Source organism: Nerophis ophidion, linkage group LG04, assembly GCF_033978795.1.
Source record: "Nerophis ophidion isolate RoL-2023_Sa linkage group LG04, RoL_Noph_v1.0, whole genome shotgun sequence".
Classification (NCBI taxonomy): Eukaryota; Metazoa; Chordata; class Actinopteri; order Syngnathiformes; family Syngnathidae; genus Nerophis; species Nerophis ophidion.
Genome location: NC_084614.1, coordinates 83,364,595 through 83,383,864, shown reverse-complemented (window position 1 = coordinate 83,383,864; position 19,270 = coordinate 83,364,595). Strand labels below are relative to the sequence as shown.

Here is a 19,270-nt window from a genome sequence, read left to right as displayed (position 1 = left end):
AAAGGACTGCACAAACCATAACAACTACGACATCCTCGGAAGAACCCACATAAGGGCAAGGAAAACTCACACCCAGTGGGACGCCAGTGACAATGCTGACTACGAGAACCCCCCCCTCTAGAGTGCAGGTACTAGACTGGCCTGCTTGTAGTCCAGACCTGTCTCCTATTGAAAATGTGTGGTGCAAAATGAAGCCTAAAATACCACAATGGAGACCCCGGACTGTTGAACAACTTAAGCTGTACATCAAGCAAGAATGGGAAAGAATTCCACCGGAAAAGCTTCAAAAATGTGTCTCCTCAGTTCCCAAACGTTTACTGACTGTTGTTAAAAGGAAAGGTCATGTGACACAGTGGTAAAAATGCCCCTGTGACAGCTTTTTTGCAACGTGTTGCTGCCATTAAATTCCAAGTTAATGATTACAAGTTTCTCAGTGTGAACATTAAGTATCTTGTCTTTGCAGTCTATTTAATTGGATATAAGTTGAAAAGGATTTGCAAATCATTGTATTCTGTTTTCATTTACCATTTACACAACGTGACAACTTCACTGCTTCTGTGTTTTGTATTTATTTAACACGTTAAGCTTGGGTCAGACTGATTAGAAAAGAAGTACTAACCAAATGTACTCCTGCATAAGAAGGAAATCATAAATAACTGCCGAAAAACACATTTACAGGGTTTCCCGCATCGCTTTGTTGTTAAGGCGGCCGCTTATCTCAGCTACAATCGGGCGGAAGGCGGGGTACACCCTGGACAAGTCGCCACCTCATCGCAGGGCCAACACAGATAGACAGACAACATTCACCAATCGGGCGGAAGGCGGGGTACACCCTGGACAAGTCGCCACCTCATCGCAGGGCCATCACAGATAGACAGACAACATTCACACACTAGGGCCAATTTAGTGTTGCCAATCAACCTATCCCCAGGTGCATGTCTTTGGAAGTGGGAGGAAGCCGGAGTAGTGAAGTGAAGTGAATTATATTTATATAGCGCTTTTCTCTAGTGACTCAAAGCGCTGTCGGCTTTTTATAAGAAAATGGAAGATTTTGGGGAACAACAGCAACTCAGCCACCAAGTGGTAGGCCACGTAAACTGACAAGGAGTACCCGGAGGGAACCCACGCAGTCACGGGGAGAACATGCAAACTCCACACAGAAAGATCCCCAGCCCGGGGATTGAACCCAAGACCACTCAGGACCTTCGTATTCCTTCCTGTTCTGTCTCCCTGTAATGTTTGTCTGATCTTGAATGGGATTGTGCTGAAAATCCAAATTTTCCTGAAGGAACTCTCCTGCCGGAATAAATAATGTACTATCTAATCTAATCTATTGTGAGGCGGACGGACTAACCTCTCTTCCACCGTGCTGCCCTTCCTCAACTACTTTGGCACGTATTGTTGGCATCAAATTCTAAAGTTATTGATTATCAGAGGTGGGTAGTAAGGCGCTACATTTACTTGAGTAACTTTTGGGATAAATTGTACTTCTACGAGTAGTTTTTATGCAACATACTTTTACTTTTACTTGAGTATATTTATAGAGAAGAAACGCTACTTTTACTCCGTTCCATTTATCTACATTAAGCTCGCTACTCGCTACTTTTTTTTTATCGATCTATTGATGTTTGTTTTGGTTAATGACAGAGCTTCAAAGTAGAATCTACGCATGCCTGTGTTTCACCAATCAAATGCAGTCACTGGTGACGTTGGACCAATCAAACAGAGCCAGGCGGTCACATGACCCGACTTAAACAAGTTGACAAACTTATTGGGGTGTTACCATTTAGTGGTCAATTGTACGGAATATGTACTGTACTGTGCAATCTACTAATAAAAATTTCAATCAATCGATAAAAAGTGTAAAGGAAAAAAGACACTTTTTATTTCAACCGTACTTCCCGTCAAAAGCCTAAAGACTGATCGCACAGTTCCTGTCTTCACAATAAAAGCGCCGCTCCATCGCGCCTGCGCTAACAAAATAAGAGTCTCCGAAAGCCAGCGCAAACAAGCTAGCAAGCTACGGAGTTTGCCGCCAATGTATTTCTTGTAAAGTGTATAAAAACGAATATGGAAGCTGGACAAATAAGATGCCAAAAACCAACGACTTTCATGTGGTATTAGACAGGAAGGAGGAACTATTTTTCTCCTCCATTTAAAAACGTGGACATCTGATTCCAATCAATGCAAGTCATCAGAATCAGGTAATACACCAACTTATATTCTTGTCTTCATGAAAGATAGGAATCTAAATGTTAAACATGCATGTATATTCATTAAAACACCTTCAACATGTCAACAAAAACGGCAAAATAAATAAATATAAATTATATACTGTATATATAAATGTATGTGTATATATATATATATATGTACACATATACATATACACACATATATATATATATATGATATGTGTGTGTATAAATGATATGTGTGTATGTATATATGAGGTAGATCCCCTCGACTTGGTCATTTATTAAGTAATTGATAAATATTGACAAACTTATTGGGGTGTTACCATTTAGTGGTCAACTGTACGGAATATATACTGTACTGTGCAATCTACTAATACAAGTTTCAATCAATCGATAAAAAGTGTAAAGGAAAAAAGACACTTTTTATTTCAACCGTACTTCCCGTCAAAAGCCTAAAGACTGATCGCACAGTTCCTGTCTTCACAATAAAAGCGCCGCTCCATCGCGCCTGCGCTAACAAAATAAGAGTCTCCGAAAGCCAGCGCAAACAAGCTAGCAAGCTACGGAGTTTGCCCCCAATGTATTTCTTGTAAAGTGTATAAAAACGAATATGGAAGCTGGACAAATAAGATGCCAAAAACCAACGACTTCCATGTGGTATTAGACAGAAAAGAGGAACTATTTTTCTCCTCCATTTGAAAACGTGGACGTTATCAGCACTATACTGTCTGATTCCAATGAATGCAAGTCATCAGAATCAGGTAATACACCAACTTATATTCTTGTCTTCATGAAAGATAGGAATCTATATGTTAAACATGCATGTATATTCATTAAAACACCTTCAACATGTCAACAAAAACGGCAAAATAAATAAATATAAATTATATACTGTATATATAAATGTATGTGTATATATATACATATATACATATATATGATATATGTGTGTGTATGTATATATGAGGTAGATCACCTCGACTTGGTCATTTATTAAGTAATTGATAAACGTTGAAAAACTTATTGGGGTGTTACCATTTAGTGGTCAATTGTACGGAATATGTACTGTACTGTGCAATCTACTAATACAAGTTTCAATCAATCAATCAATCAATCAATCAATGCCTACTGAGCCTATGGTGCTGTTAAGTTATTGTGGCTCAATGTGCCATTTTTTTTATTTTATTTTAATGTACTATTATTTAATATATATTATTGTTTTAGTTGCTTAAGAGATATTCCTGGGTCTAAATTTGCTCATTGCTATTTTTATGTTTTTGTGCATTACTTGTTGCCGTAGACATGCACCTGGGGATAGGTTGATTGGCAACACTAAATTGGCCCTAGTGTGTGAATGTGAGTGTGAATGTTGTCTGTCTATCTGTGTTGGCCCTGCGATGAGGTGGCGACTTGTCCAGGGTGTACCCCGCCTTCCGCCCGATTGTAGCTGAGATAGGCGCCAGCGCCCCCCGCGACCCCAAAAAGGGAATAAGCGGTAGGAAATGGATGGATGGACTTGTTGCCGTAATCATTAAACAAACAGGTTACTCATCAGTTACTCAGTACTTGAGTAGTTTTTTCACAACATACTTTTTACTTTTACTCCAGTAAATATTTGGGTGACTACTCCTTACTTTTACTTGAGTAATAAATCTCTAAAGTAACTGTACTCTTACTTGAGTACAATTTCTGGCTACTCTACCCACCTCTGCTTACTACCCACTTCTGCTTACTACCCACCTCTGATGATTATTTGCAAAAAAAAAAGTTTGTCAGTTTGAACATCAAATATGTTGTCTTTGTAGCATATTCAACTGAATATGGGTCGAAAAGGATTTGCAAATCATTGTATTCTGTTTATATTTACATCTAACACCATTTCCCAACTCATATGGAAACAAGGTTTGTACTACAACTACTGTTAGAGGAGTCATTCCAGGCTAAAAGTAGTAATGGAGGCATGCTAGAAAGTGTCCTACGTACTTGTGAGTGCGGCTATGAGCATGTTGCCATCCTTGAGGAGTTCTTTAATAAACCTGTTGGTTCTGTTCAGCTCGGCTTCATGGCACTGCAGCCTCTCTCGGAACTCAGGACTGTCCAGGAAAGAGTCGCTGAACTCCAGCGTCGGCAAACCCATCATCAAACTCCGCTGTCTGGCCCGCCGCGACTCGGTGCACGGAGGAAGTCTTCGTCCTGGGAGACTTCTGCTCAACTCCGATCTGACTCTTTTTTTTTTATTCCCCGGGTGCCTTTTTCCTGCCGGCCACTTCCGGTTTGAGGTGCCTTTTCCCCCCCTCTCCTGCTAACCACTTCCGGTTAACAGCCGCCAGCACTTTTAAGCTAGCTTCGACAAAAAAAAAAAAAAATGAAAATAAAAAAATACGCGAAACATTTAATGGAGTCCGGCGAAGAGTTCCCTCGCAGTCCGGATGCTGGAGGGAGAGGAGCCCCGGGAGGAAGGCGGACTTTGGTGAAATAATCACAGCTCTTGGCAAAGAATGTGAGGCGAGCTGGGGGCTTCTTACCGGAAGTGAGGCTATGTTGCTATGGCAACCGGAGACTCCTAAAATATCACGGAAAACTACAGTACTACTATCAAATAGCAGAAGTAATAGTATAGCATGTGGTGTAAAAGTAACTGCATAATAGTTACAGTACAATGGAAGTCAGCTATGTTGCTATGGCAACCAGAGACTCCTAAAATATGACAGAATACTACAGTACTACTATTAAATACCAGAAGTAATAGTACAGAATGTAGTGTAAAAGTAACAGCATAATAGTTACAGTAAAATGGAAGTCAGCGTTGTTGCTATTGAGACCAAAGTTTCCTAAAATATCGCAGAATACTACAGTACTACTACTAACTAGCAGAAGTAATAGTATAGAATGTGGTGTAAAAGTAACTGCATAATAGTTACAGTACAATGGAAGTCAGCTATGTTGCTATGGCAACCAGAGACTCCTAAAATATGACAGAATACTACAGTACTACTATTAAATACCAGAAGTAATAGTATGGCATGTAGTGTAAAAGTAACTGCATAATAGTTACAGTACAATGGAAGTCAGCTATGTTGCTATGGAGACTGAAGACTCCTAAAATATGACAGAATACTACAGTACTACTATTAAATACCAGAAGTAATAGTATAGCATGTGTAAAAGTAGCAGTACAAGTAGTTATAGTAAAATGGAAGTCAGCTATATTGCTATGGAGACCGAAGACTTCTAAAATATCGCAGAATACTACAGTACTACTACTAAATAGCAGAAGTAATAGTATAGCATGTAGTGTAAAAGTAACTGCATAATAGTTACAGTAAAATGGAAGTCAGCTATGTTGCTATGGCAACCAGAGACTCCTAAAATATGACAGAATACAACAGTACTACTACTAACTAGCAGAAGTAATAGTATAGCATGTAGTGTAAAAGTAGCAGTATAAGAGTTATAGTAAAATGGAAGTCGGCTATGTTGCTATGGAGACCGAAGACTCCTAAAATATGACAGAATACTACAGTACTACAACTAAATTGCAGAAGTAATAGTATAACATGTAGTGTAAAAGTAGCAGTATAATAGTTATAGTAAAATGGAAGTCGGCTCTGTTGCTACGGCAACCGGAGAATCCTAAAATATCACGGAAAACTACAGTACTACTATTAAATAGCAGAAGTAATAGTATAGAATGTGGTGTAAAAGTAACTGCATAATAGTTACAGTAAAATGGAAGTCAGCTATGTTGCTATGGAGACCAGAGACTCCTAAAATATGACAGAATACTACAGTACTACTATTAAATACCAAAAGTAATAGTATAGCATGTGTAAAAGTAGCAGTATAGTAGTTATAGTAAAATGGAAGTCAGCTATGTTGCTATGGAGACCGAAGACTTCTAAAATATGACAGAATACTACAGTACTACTACTAACTAGAAGAAGTAATAGTATAGCATGTTGTGTAAAAGTAACTGCATAATAGTTATAGTACAATGGAAGTCAGCTATGTTGCTATGGCAACCAGAGACTCCTAAAATATGACAGAATACTACAGTACTACTACTAAATACCAGAAGTAATAGTATAGCATGTAGTGTAAAAGTAACTGCATAATAGTTACAGTACAATGGAAGTCAGCTATGTTGCTGTGGCAACCAGAGACTCCTAAAATATGACAGATTACTACAGTACTACTACTAACTAGCAGAAGTAATAGTATAGCATGTGTAAAAGTAGCAGTATAGTAGTTATAGTAAAATGGAAGTCAGCTATGTTGCTATGGAGACCAAAGACTCCTAAAATATGGTAGAATACTACAGTACTACTACTAAATAGCAGAAGTAATAGTATGGCATGTAGTGTAAAAGTAGCAGCATAATAGTTATAGTAAAATGGAAGTCGGCTATGTTGCTATGGCAACCAGAGACTACCAAAATATCGTAGAATACTACAGTACTACTACTAAATAGCAGAAGTAATAGTATAGCATGTAGTGTAAAAGTAGCAGTATAAGAGTTATAGTAAAATGGAAGTCGGCTATGTTGCTACGGCAACCGGAGACTCCTAAAATATCACGGAAAACTAAAGTACTACTATCAAATACTAGAAGTAATAGTATAGCATGTGGTGTAAAAGTAACTGCATAATAGTTACAATAAAATGGAAGTCAGCTATGTTGCTATGGAGACCAAAGACTCCTAAAATATGACAGAATACTACAGTACTACTACTAAATACCAGAAGTAATAGTATAGCATGTAGTGTAAAAGTAGCAGCATAATAGTTACAGTAAAATGGAAGTCGGCTATGTTGCTATGGCAACCAGAGACTCCTAAAATATGACAGAATACTACAGTACTACTATTAAATACCAGAAGTAATAGTATGGCATGTGGTGTAAAAGTAGCAGCATAATAGTTACAGTAAAATGGAAGTCGGCTATGTTGCTATGGCAACCGGAGACTCCTAAAATATCACGTAATACTACAGTACTACTATCAAATACTCAAAGTAATAGTATAGAATGTAGTGTAAAAGTAACTGCATAATAGTTACAGTAAAATGGAAGTCAGCTATGTTGCTATTGAGACCAAAGTTTCCTAAAATATCGCAGAATACTACAGTACTACTACTAAATAGCAGAAGTAATAGTATAGCATGTTGTGTAAAAGTAGCAGTATAATAGTTATAGTAAAATGGAAGTCGGCTATGTTGCTATGGCAACCGGAGACTCCTAAAATATCACGGAAAACTAAAGTACTACTATCAAATACTAGAAGTAATAGTATAGCATGTGGTGTAAAAGTAACTGCATAATAGTTACAGTACAATGGAAGTCAGCTATGTTGCTATGGCAACCAGAGACTCCTAAAATATGACAGAATACTACAGTACTACTACTAAATAGCAGAAGTAATAGTATAGCATGTTGTGTAAAAGTAACTGCATAATAGTTATAGTACAATGGAAGTCACCTATGTTGCTATGGAGACCGAAGACTCCTAAAATATCGCAGAATACTACAGTACTACTACTAAATAGCAGAAGTAATAGTATGGCATGTAGTGTAAAAGTAGCAGTATAATAGTTATAGTAAAATGGAAGTCAGCTATGTTGCTATGGCAACCGGAGAATCCTAAAATATCACAGAATACTACAGTACTACTACTAAATAGCAGAAGTAATACTTTAGCATGTGGTGTAAAAGTAGCAGCATAATAGTTACAGTAAAATGGAAGTCAGCTATGTTGCTATGGCAACCAGAGACTACCAAAATATGACAGAATACTACAGTACTACTACTAAATAGCAGAAGTAATACTTTAGCATGTGGTGTAAAAGTAGCAGCATAATAGTTATAGTAAAATGGAAGTCAGCTATGTTGCTATGGCAACCAGAGACTCCTAAAATATGACAGAATACTACAGTACTACTACTAAATACCAGAAGTAATAGTTAAAAATGTGTCATTATTCAGTATTATTATTTGTACTATTATTCAAGATTTAAATCTCTAGCTCAACATTAGGTCTATCTGTTAATATGAGGTTTTTAAAGATTTAGGTTGTATGCTCTTTTTGTCAAAGAAAACCATATTTTTTTACAGAAAAAAAACACAAAATATGCAATATTTTCACCAATTTTTAAGTAGAATATTTGACATTATATAATAATTGGAGACGTAAAAAGGTCAACAACTCGTAACCCCATTGATTTTAAATCACTATTATTTTTTTGTGCAATGACACTTAAAAATAAAACACACTGATCCAAAAGGGACCTTCTCATTAAAGTGTTAAAAAACAAATTTAGATTTTTTTTTGGGGATTTTTTTTTTATGGTTTACTTTTAACACAATGGTCTCGAGATCAACTTCAGATCTAACCGTCAATTATAAGTTTTTTTGTTGTTTATGTTTTTTGTTTATTCGTTTAAAGCCATTCTTTAAAAAAAAAAAAAAAAAAGCCCAGTTTTTTATATGGCAAACACAAAATATGCAACATTTGCCCCGAAAAATATCTCAAAGTGGAATATTTAATGTGACATAATTGGAGCCTTGAATTGGTCAATAATTAGGGTCCGCCAGGCCAGGAGTCCTTTGCAAAGGGCCAAGGACCCTATTGAAACTGCTGTGTTTTATTATTAGGGTCCGCCAGGCCCATTGCAAAGGACTCCACAGGAGTCCTTTGCAATGGGCCAAGGACCCTATTGAAACTGGTGCGTTTTATTATTATTCCGCACCTACGCGCTGTAATTTGACCCCCTTAACATGCTTCAAAACTCACCAAATTTGACACACACGTCGGTATAGCAAACCTTCCCAACATATTAAGCAACCAATCCCCAAAAATGAAAATTGCGCTCTGGCGCCCCCTAGGAAAAAATTCCAGACAAAACTGCATGTAACTTCTGTTAGGAATGTCATAGCGATATGAAACAAAAACTCCTATGTAGGTCTGACTTAGACCCAATTTTCATACACTCACTTTTTCAGCAAAAATCTACAGGAAGTTGGCAAAAACCCCTTCAAGATAAAATTTTCGCAAAAAATGCAATTTTTGCCTCTTTGCGCTGTAATTTGACCCCTTTAAAATGCTTCAAACGTCACGAACTTGGCACACACATAAGGACTGGCGAATATTGCGATCTAATGAAAAAAACAAACCCCAAAACTCAAAATTGCGCTCTAACGCTTTTTTTTAAATAAAACACTGAAAAAACTGCTCCTAGGAAGAAAACACAGACAAAACTGCTTGTAACTTCCGGTAAGAATGTCGGAGAGAAATGAAACAAAAACCTCTATGTAGGTCTCGCTTAGACCTACATTTCATAGATTGACAACCCCCAACAAAAATCAACAGGAAGTTTGCAATCCCCCCTTCAAAACAAAAGTTTTGTAAAAACCGGTCACCTTTTTTTCAAACATTATCTTCTCTGCGTTTGTTTTTTGGGCTTCAAACTCCCACAGGAGAGGGATTGAACCCTTCTGATTAAAAGTATAGAACAGAGTTTTGATAAGTTCTCAGGTTTTGATTTTACACGCCTTCAAAAAACCCCTGTGCAAAGTCTCCTAAAAAATGTCATTTTTGCCTCTGAGCTGTTATTTGACCCCCTTAAAATGCTTCTAAACTCACCAAACTTGACACACACATCAGGTCTGGCAAAAATTGCGATCTGATGAAAAAACCTAACCTCAAAACTCAAAATTGCGCTCTACCGCTTCCCCACGAATACAACACGGACAAACTGCTCCTAGGAAGAAAACACAGACCAAACTGCTTGTAACTTCCGGTAGGAATGTCAGAAAGACATTAAACAAAAACCACTATGTAGGTCTCACTTAGACCTACTTTTTAATAACTAACATACTTTAGCAAAAATCAACAGGAAGTTTGATATTTTCACTTCAATACAACAACTGCATTACTTTCACAATGCATTTGATTCTCAAAATAGTGGCTCCAAGGCGTCTTCTAACGGCCGTGGGTCTCGGGGGCAGCAGCCAAAGGTTGACCCGACCAACGCTGCTTGCAGCTTTAATTCATGATTGATTTTGATTCGCTATTTTTTTTTTTAAAGGAACATGTTCTTGTTACATTTCACCTGTTTGCTCCTGTACACCACTTTTTTTTTTTTATCGTATTTTTAAAATGTGCCGTGGGGCCGTCAAAAAATGACCTGCAGGCCGCAAACGGCCCCCGGGCCACACTTTGGACACCCCTGGTATTTTAAGATAAAAGTATATAAAAATGAAATCATGAGGAAGAACATATTTGAAGTATTTTTCTTTCATTTTTTTGTTTGCTCGACAGGCCGCGCACGTTGGAACACATCGGCGAGAAGAAAAGATCAGAGAAGGAACTTGCCAGAAAAAACCTGTCACTGACACACTGCCAAGCGCTCCTGGGGAACCACTTATGATGTCTTTTATCTACTTAACTAGTACTTAACTAGTACTGGACAAGTACAAGCACAGCCAGGCCGAACAGGCTGCATTGTCTTACTGTAGCTGTCAATCACGCGGCACTTAATGTGTCACCATGGCGACCGATGGAAACACGCCTCAGTCCTTGCGCCTTGTTCCTCTCACAGAGACGCTCAGCATGGAACCCTCGGACCAAATGTTCATGGAGAACCTTCGACGCTCAGGGCGCCGCCATGACTTCTTTCTACGCGCTCGTCCTTACAGGGGGGAGCTGCCAACCGTGGCAGGTAAATGTCATCCTGACCAATACTTTGGAACATTTTTCAGAACTCCTCTGAGGGTTTGATGCTCAGTCGCCAGAATTTTACTATAAGATGCATGTGAATTGTTTTTACATTGAAAATAGAAAGGGAACAGAACCACTTGATTCTGGTGTTCTATGGTGGTTTTTAACAGTACATTACTGTAAATGGAAAAAGCCTAACGCCTGCGCAGTCAACTTTTTATTCCAACTGTGAAATCGATGGTTGTTTTTGCAGTGCTTTTTTTTTTAATTTCATGGTAAAACAGTGCACTTTAATTTTTACCGTTAAAAAAACGGCAGCTAAGCCGCCATCATTTTACTGTGAAAATCTACTGTCATTTTTACAGTGCATTACTGGAGGTGGAAGAACGATAGCACTTATTTTTATTGAGACACCAGTTTACCGTGAAATCTCTATACTTTTTTTTAAATTAAAGAACACTAGCTCTCAAATGGGGTTCTTTATATACTGTATCTGTCTGTCTGTGTGTGTGTGTGTGTGTATCCACATACATACATATATACATATATATATATATACACACATACATATACACTTATATACATACACACACATCCATATATATATATATACAGATATATAAATATATATACATAAACACATATATACATACAGATATATATATATATATATATATACATACAGATATATATATATATATATGTGTATATATCTACAGATATATATATATGTATATATATACATATATATATCTATGTATAAATATACATATATATATATATATATATATATATATACACACATACATATACACCTATATACATACATATACACATATATATATACACATGCAGATATATACACATGTATATATACATATACACCTATATACATACATATACACACAAATATATACACGTATGCATATAGATACACACATAAATATATACACATATGCATATAGATACACACACATATACATATAGATACATACACATATATGTATATATATATATACACACACACACATTTATACATACATATACATACATACAAACATATGTATACATATGCACATACATGCAAACATATGTATACATATACACATACAAACATGTATACAAGCATATGTATATGTATACAAACATATATATATGTATACAAACATATATATATATATATATACACATACATACATACAAATGTATATGTATACAAACATACGTATATATACATACATATGTATACATACAGTACGTATATATACATACATAAATACATACACACATATATATACACACACGTATATATATATATATACACACATATATACAAATATATACACTCATGCATATATATACACATACAAACATATGTATGTATGTATGTATATATATATATATATGTATATATATATATATATATATACACATGTATGTATACATACATACGTGTATATGTATGTAGGTGTGGGAAAAATCCCAAGACTACTTCATCTCTACAGAACTGTTTCATGAGGGGTTCCCTCAATCATCAGGGGATTTTCCTGATGATTGAGGGAACCCCTCATGAAACAGTTCTCTAGAAATGAAGTAATCTTGTGATTTTTCCCACACATACATATTGCGCTCTACCACGGTATCGAGCACTATTCTCTGGATAATCCAATCAAGAAATATATATATGTATATATACATACATACGTATCCATACATATGTACCTATATGCATACATACATATAAACATATCCATATATATACAGATTTATGTGTATAAACTTGTTTTTATATATGTATGTATATATATATATATATATATATATATATATATATATATATATATATATATATATATATATACACACACACCGGTACACAAATACATATAAACATATGTATATATATATCCATAGATGCACACACATATACAAATATATATATATATATATATATATATATATAAATATATATATGTATATATAGCTATACACACATATACAAATATATATATGCACACACGTATATACATACACATATGTACTGTTTATACACACATATACATGTAAACACACATATATCCATACATATTTGTATACTTACATATAAAACAGTGTTCAAGAATAATAATTTGAATAAGTGTGTTAAATTTCCCACTTCAAACAATCATGCTGCATGAGTGTAATATTATAAAAACAAAAGGCTTCTGAAACTTCAACCCCTGCAGGTTTGCTCCTTTACCCAGACACCCCGGCCAAGATGGAGACCACCTCACGTGAGGCCTTCTGCTCCAGGACCGTCCCACAGCGCCATGATCCTACTTCCTGTAGGTGGAACGTGTCCCAGTACTTTTGCAAATATATATTTACTCCCTCGTTTGCACGCTTCAGGTCAGAAAAAGCACCAGAACTTACCGCCGGACACCAAGCTCTGTTCTCATCCGGCGACCCCACGACAGACAGCAGAACCGGTCCAGGATCCACAAGCGGAGAAGATGCTGTCTCAGTACCAGAAGGACTTCCCCCCTCCGTCCTGGCCGCGCCGGAGGAGGACCCCCGCTCTCCCGCAGCAGGACAACATCGGCATCAACCCGTCTTTCAGGTGAACTCTCTGGAAGACATCACATGGTGGATAACACACACACACAAGTATGGAGGCACTTTCTCCTAACGTTCAACGACAAAGTGTCTCCAGACTTTTGCACACGAGCATAGTTGGTGTGTTCTGGTTGACAGGATGGAGTTCAGGACCGTCCAGAGGGACACGTACCCCGACTGGCCTGTCTCCGGTCCTGAGACGGCAGGGACAAGATCTTCTCAAAGTCAATGAGACGTGACTTTGATTTATTTTTCAATATATTATTAATATTACAGCTGTAATAGTACGTGGAAGTACCGAACCAAAAGGTATGGTCCCCCCAAAAAAAGTCCTCTTATGAATACATCATTCTTATACGCCAGGGGTCGGCAACCCAAAATGTCGAAAGAGCCATATTGGACCAAAAATACAAAAACCAATCTGTCTGGAGCCGCAAACAGTTAAAAGCCATATTACATACAGATAGTGTGTCATGAGATATAAATTGAGTTAAAGCTGCAAGCAGCGTTGGTCGGGTCCGCCTTTGGCCGCTGCCAAGCCCTGGTCTAAGTCAGACCTACATAGAGGTCTTTGTTTCATGTCTCTACGACATTCCTAACAGAAGTTACAAGCTGTTTTGTCTGGGTTTTTTCCTAGTGGGCGCTGGAGCGTAGTTTTGACTTTAGGGGTTTGTTTTTTTACTAGATGGCAATTTTCGCCAGTCCTGATATGTGTGTAAAATTTGGTGAGTTTTGAAGCATGTTAAGGGGGTCAAATTACAGATCAGCGTTTCTGGATGTTGTTGATAAATGGCTTTCGCTTTGCATAGTAGAGCTTTAACTTGCACTTTGAAGCATTTTAAGGAGGTCAAATTACAGCTCAAAAAGGCAATAATGAAATTTTTTAGGAAACTTTGCGCAGGGGTTCTTTGAAGGCGCGTAAAATCAAAACCGGAGCAGTAATCAAAACTTTGTTGGACAGTTTTAATCAAAAGGGTTCAATCCCTCTCCTGTGCGAGTTTGAAGCCGAAACGACAAACGCACTCGGAGGAGTTTACGTTTGAAAAAGGTGACGGGTTTTTACAAAACTTTTATTTTGAAGGGGTAATTTTTAACTTCCTGTTGATTTTTGCCGAAGGATGTCAATTATCTAAATGTAGGTCTAAGTGAGACCTACATAGAAGTTTTTGTTTCATGTCTTTCCGGCATTCCTACTGGAAGTTACAAGCAGTTGTGTCTGTGTTTTCTTCCCCGAACCCGTTTTAACTGTGTTTTGATAAAAAAAATTGCGCAAGAGCGCAATTTGGAGTTTTTTTTTCATTAGATGGCAATTTCTGCTAGTCCTGATGTGTGTGCCAAGTTTGGTGACTTTTGAAACATTTTAAGGAGGTCAAATTTCAGCTGAAAGAGGCAAAAATTAAATTTTTTGCGAAAATTTTGTTTTGAAGGGGTTTTTGCCAACTGCCTGTAGATTTTTGCCCTAGAAGGTAGAATTATGAAATGTAGGTCTAAGTTAGACCTATGTGACAGTTTTTGTTTCATGTCTGTATGACATTCCTAACGGAAGTTACAAGCAGTCTGTTTTTCTTTCCTTCCTAGGGGGCGCTAGCGCGCAATTTTGATTTTTCTGGTTTAGCTGCCTAATAAGTTGGGAAGGTTTGCTATACCGACGTGTGTGTCAAATTTGGTGAGTTTTGAAGCATGTTAAGGGGGTCAAATTACAGCGCGTAGGTGCGGAATAATAATAAAACACAGCAGTTTCAATAGGCCCATGGCAAAGGACTCCTGTGGAAATACGGTAAGAAGGAAGTAAAGAGTGAGAATCTATTAACAAAATAAAAGCATGTGTGTTCTTGTCTTGCAGAAGAATTGTGGAAAATAGGCAACATTTTTAACAGCCATTGCAGCTCCCCTTTAATAGATAGATAGTTCTTTATGTATTCCTTCAGGAAAATGAACATTTTCCGCACAAAAAAGACCCCAAATACTGCACTTCAAGTCCGGCAGGGACAAGCGGTAGGAAATGGATGGATGGATGTTACTTCGATCCGAGTGAGACTTGTACATAATCATCTCCGGTTTCCGTGCCTGCTCCTCTCCTGGTACCGGGAGTCATCCCCCCCCCTGCTCCGGTCCCGGGAGTCATCCCTCCCCCTGCTCCGGTCCCGGGAGTCATCCCCCACCCTGCTCCGGTCCCGGTTATCCCGGTTGTCCCTACCGTAGTCTCGACCTCCACCGGCCCCGGGCCGCTCCCACTCCTTCCGCCCGCCGGCCCACCGCTCCTGCGGCGGCCCGACTCCCAGGTTGATGGGCTTGCGGAAGGGTCGGTCCCGGCCGCCGAATCTCAGCTGTCCGGACTCCTTCTTGCCGCCCTGGCCGCCGCCGAGCCGCCTGGGGATCCAGCCCTTCAGGGTCCGCTCCAGTTCGAAGTCCACGAAGAGTTCGTGCTGGTCCACCAGCAGCTTGTTGGCGTCCCGGCGGGCTCGAAGCACCGCGCGCTCCTCTTTGTACTCGATGAAGGCGTAGCGCTTGGAGAAGCCCGTGACGATGTCCCGCAGCAGCCGCAGCCGCTTGATGTCCCCAAACTTGGAGAAGACTTGCCGGAGTTTCTCCTCCGTGGTCTGCGGGTTGAGGCGGGCCACGAAGAGCGTCAGCAGCGGGTCTCCCACCACGCCTTTGTTGGGCTTGTAGCGGGCACACATCGCCCGCCACACCGCTCGGTCGTGGGGCTCCACGTCGGTACCGTCGATGCTCCCGGCTTTCAGCGGCTCGTACACCTTCGCGATGGGGTTCCAGTCCTCCATTTTGAACCCCGACTTTCTTATTTGTTGACAAGAAATGTCCGGATGTTCGACTTTATACGACTTCCGTCTTTGTCTGTTAAAACACTCCGCCGTGAAACAAGTGTTACCCCTCGAAGGTTCCGCTTGTTTAAGGCACAAGTCACATTATTTGACACAATTGTAACCGAGGGTTTTATATAAGTCGCCTATACTTTATAAAACTACAAAAATAACAGGCTCTAATTTTACACAAAAAACACTTTATTTCGTTTTATTTGTTTTTGTTTTTTTTACAATTACAAACAGTAAGTCAAACAATATAAAATTATGAAAACAGTACAAAACAGCACCAGTGGGTTGTACATTCAAAATAACAAAAATAGAATAAAAACAAATATATATATAATAAAGAAAGTGCAAAGTCATAGTCTCATTCAGATTCATTAAACAACTTAAATTTGGAACACGTTGTAAAGTCAATCCTTTTTTTTTTTTTTTTTTAAAGGTTTATTTATAAATTTCAACAATGACAAACAGGAAGTCAAACAACAATATAAAATATTATGAAAACAGTACAAAACAGCGCCAGGGGGTTGCAAGTTCAAAAATAATAAAAATAGAATACAAAAAAAAAATATATATATATATATATATATATATATATATATATATATATATATATATATATATATATATATAATAAAACAAAATGCAAAGCCGTAGGCTTATTCAGATTCATCAAACAACTTAAATTTGGAACATAGCATCATCGTTTTCACAGTTTTTTTGTTGTTAGAGGTAGAGAGCGTTTTGTAATTGTTGAAATTTATAAATAAACCTTTAAAAAAAAAAAAAAAAAAAAAAACTGGAACTTTAAGGCTTTTTTAAAATTTTTTATAAAGGTTTATTTATAAATTTCAACAATTACAAACAGTAAGTCAAACAACAATATAAAACATTATAAAACATTATGAAAACAGTACAAAACAGCCCCAGGGGGTTGTAAGTTCAAAATGATAAAAATAGAATACAAAAATATATATATATATATATATATATATGTATATATAATAAACAAAATGCAAAGCCGTAGGCTTATTCAGATTCATCAAACAACTTAAATTTGGAACACAGCATCATCGTTTTCACAGCTTTTTGGTTGTTAGAGGTAGACAGCGTTTTAATGTAAAGTTCCAGATCTTGTTTAAAGGCACAAAAGATAAGACGGGTATTAAGAAACTTACATTTATGAATATAAAACTTAGCCAATAAAATAATGAGGGTGCAAAGGTAGAATTCCTTTTCAAATTTTTGTTATTTCGTTTGTTTTCAAAACTCCGCTCCACTTCAACATGACATCATTTCCGTTCTTTTCACCTTCAAAATAAGAGCTCAAGGCATTTACTGTACAACAGGAACTTAAAGGCTGTCACGCCAAATTTCTTCTCCCTACACCCCCCCCCTCATTTACTTCCGGGGTCATGATTAATACAGACGTTTTGTTAACGCTATATTATTAAAAAAATGCAAAAAAAAAAAATGTACAAACACAAGCTATGGGATGACATAAGAGGAAACGTGACCCCGGAAGTAAATGCGTCATCCCATAGCTTGTGTTTGTAAATTTTTTTTTTTAATTTTTTTTTATAATATAGCGTTAACAAAACGTCTGTATTTGTATAATATAGCGTCATATTTTTATAATATAGTGTTAACAAAACATCTGTATTAATCATGACCCCGGAAGTAAATGGGGGGGAGGTTTTTGCAGTCTGATAGTTTCTATATCAATGATGAAATATTAACATTGCAACACATGGTTAGTTTACTAAATTGCAATTTTAAATTTTGCGCAAAGTATCTTGTTGAAAACGTCGGGGTGTGATGACGCGTGACGTCACGGATTGCAGCGGACATTTTGATCACAGCACCGATCACAGCTATAAGTGGTCTGCTTTAATCGCATAATTACACAGTATTTTGGACATCTGTGTTGCTGAATCTTTTGCAATTTGTTCAATTAATAATGGAGACGTCAAAGAAGAAAGATGTAGGTGGAAAGCGGTGAATTGCGGCCGCCTTTAGCGACACAAACGCAGCCGGTGTTTCGTTGTTTACATTCGGCTCTTACCTTAGACATGAGCGGAGGGTTTGCGTCAGTCCTCCTGCAGCTGTGGACTCTCTTGCTTCCTCCCACCGGCCGCCACCGACCGTCGGATGCTTACTCCGTGGAGGGGAAAAAAATAAAATCTCAGCCCGGCTGCCTTGCCTCATCGAGAAACGTGGCTACCCTCGGAGACACTGGCGGTCACCACACCCCTCCGACTTTCAGGTAAGACCATATAATCGCACTAAAACACTAGTAAAACAATGAGCAGATAAGGGATTTTCCAGAATTATCCTAGTAAATGATGAAAAAAAAAAAACACTTAATTGAACGGTTTAAGAACAAACGAAGAAAATGAAAATTGAATTTTGAAAAATAGTTTATCGTCAGTTTCGACTCTTTAAAATTCAAAATTCAACCGAAAAAAAGAAGAGAAAAACTAGCTCATTTGAATCTTTTTGAAAAAATTAAAAAAATAATTTATGGAACGTCATTAGTCATTTTTCCTGTTTAAGTTTATTTTAGAATTTTGATGACATGTTTTAAATAGGTTAAAATCCAATCTGCACTTTGTTAGAATATATAACAAATTGGACCAAGCTATATTTTTAACAAAGACAAATCATTATTTCTTCTAGATTTTCCAGAACAAAAATTTTAAAAGAAATTCAAAAGACTTTGAAATAAAATTTAAATTTGATTCTACAGATGTTCTAGATTTGACAGAATATTTTAATTTTAACCATAATAAGTTTGAAGAAATATTTCACAAATATTCTTCGTCGAAAAAACAGAAGCTAAAATGAAGAATTAAATTAAAATGTATTTATTATTCTTTATAATAAAAACAATACATTTACTTGAACATTGATTTAAATTGTCAGGAAAGAAGAGG

The 19,270-nt window shown here is 37.3% G+C and overlaps 3 protein-coding genes across 4 annotated transcripts in view; 1 reads left to right on the top strand and 2 right to left on the bottom strand.

The window, feature by feature from the left end:
- The window catches only part of arhgap42a (Rho GTPase activating protein 42a), a 75,109-nt gene extending 70,389 nt beyond the window's left edge, over window positions 1-4,720 (bottom strand). The window contains exon 1 of the mRNA XM_061899375.1: window positions 4,182-4,720. Coding sequence (XP_061755359.1) covers window positions 4,182-4,338 — 157 coding nt within the window. The 5' untranslated portion in view covers window positions 4,339-4,720. The remainder of the gene's footprint in view (window positions 1-4,181) is intronic.
- Window positions 4,721-9,478: 4,758 nt separating this feature from the next.
- On the top strand, window positions 9,479-16,324 carry si:dkeyp-69c1.9 (uncharacterized). 2 transcript variants are annotated; one of them, XM_061899381.1, is made up of 4 exons: window positions 9,479-10,912; window positions 13,155-13,235; window positions 13,300-13,510; window positions 13,645-16,324. In XM_061899381.1, the coding sequence occupies exons 1-4, from the start codon at window positions 10,741-10,743 to the stop codon at window positions 13,736-13,738; spliced, it is 558 nt and encodes a 185-aa protein (XP_061755365.1). In that variant the 5' UTR covers window positions 9,479-10,740; the 3' UTR covers window positions 13,739-16,324. The 2 variants fall into 2 exon arrangements, with proteins under 2 accessions (XP_061755365.1, XP_061755364.1); XM_061899380.1 differs by having other exon boundaries at window positions 9,480-10,912; window positions 13,137-13,235.
- Window positions 15,370-16,398, bottom strand: snrnp35 (small nuclear ribonucleoprotein 35 (U11/U12)). The gene has a single exon (XM_061899379.1). The coding sequence runs from the start codon at window positions 16,287-16,289 to the stop codon at window positions 15,555-15,557; it is 735 nt and encodes a 244-aa protein (XP_061755363.1). The 5' UTR covers window positions 16,290-16,398; the 3' UTR covers window positions 15,370-15,554.
- Window positions 16,399-19,270: the final 2,872 nt, after the last annotated feature.

What these genes read in the sequence shown, in the direction of transcription:
- si:dkeyp-69c1.9 (XM_061899380.1), top strand. Translation starts at nt 10,741, where the DNA reads ATGGCGACCGATGGAAACACGCCTCAGTCCTTGCGCCTTGTTCCTCTC. An exon ending in GGAGCTGCCAACCGTGGCAG is followed by an intron (nt 10,913 to 13,136) that starts GTAAATGTCATC and finishes CAACCCCTGCAG; the next exon opens with GTTTGCTCCTTTACCCAGAC. An exon ending in GCGCCATGATCCTACTTCCT is followed by an intron (nt 13,236 to 13,299) that starts GTAGGTGGAACG and finishes TGCACGCTTCAG; the next exon opens with GTCAGAAAAAGCACCAGAAC.
- snrnp35 (XM_061899379.1), bottom strand. Translation starts at nt 16,289, where the DNA reads ATGGAGGACTGGAACCCCATCGCGAAGGTGTACGAGCCGCTGAAAGCC.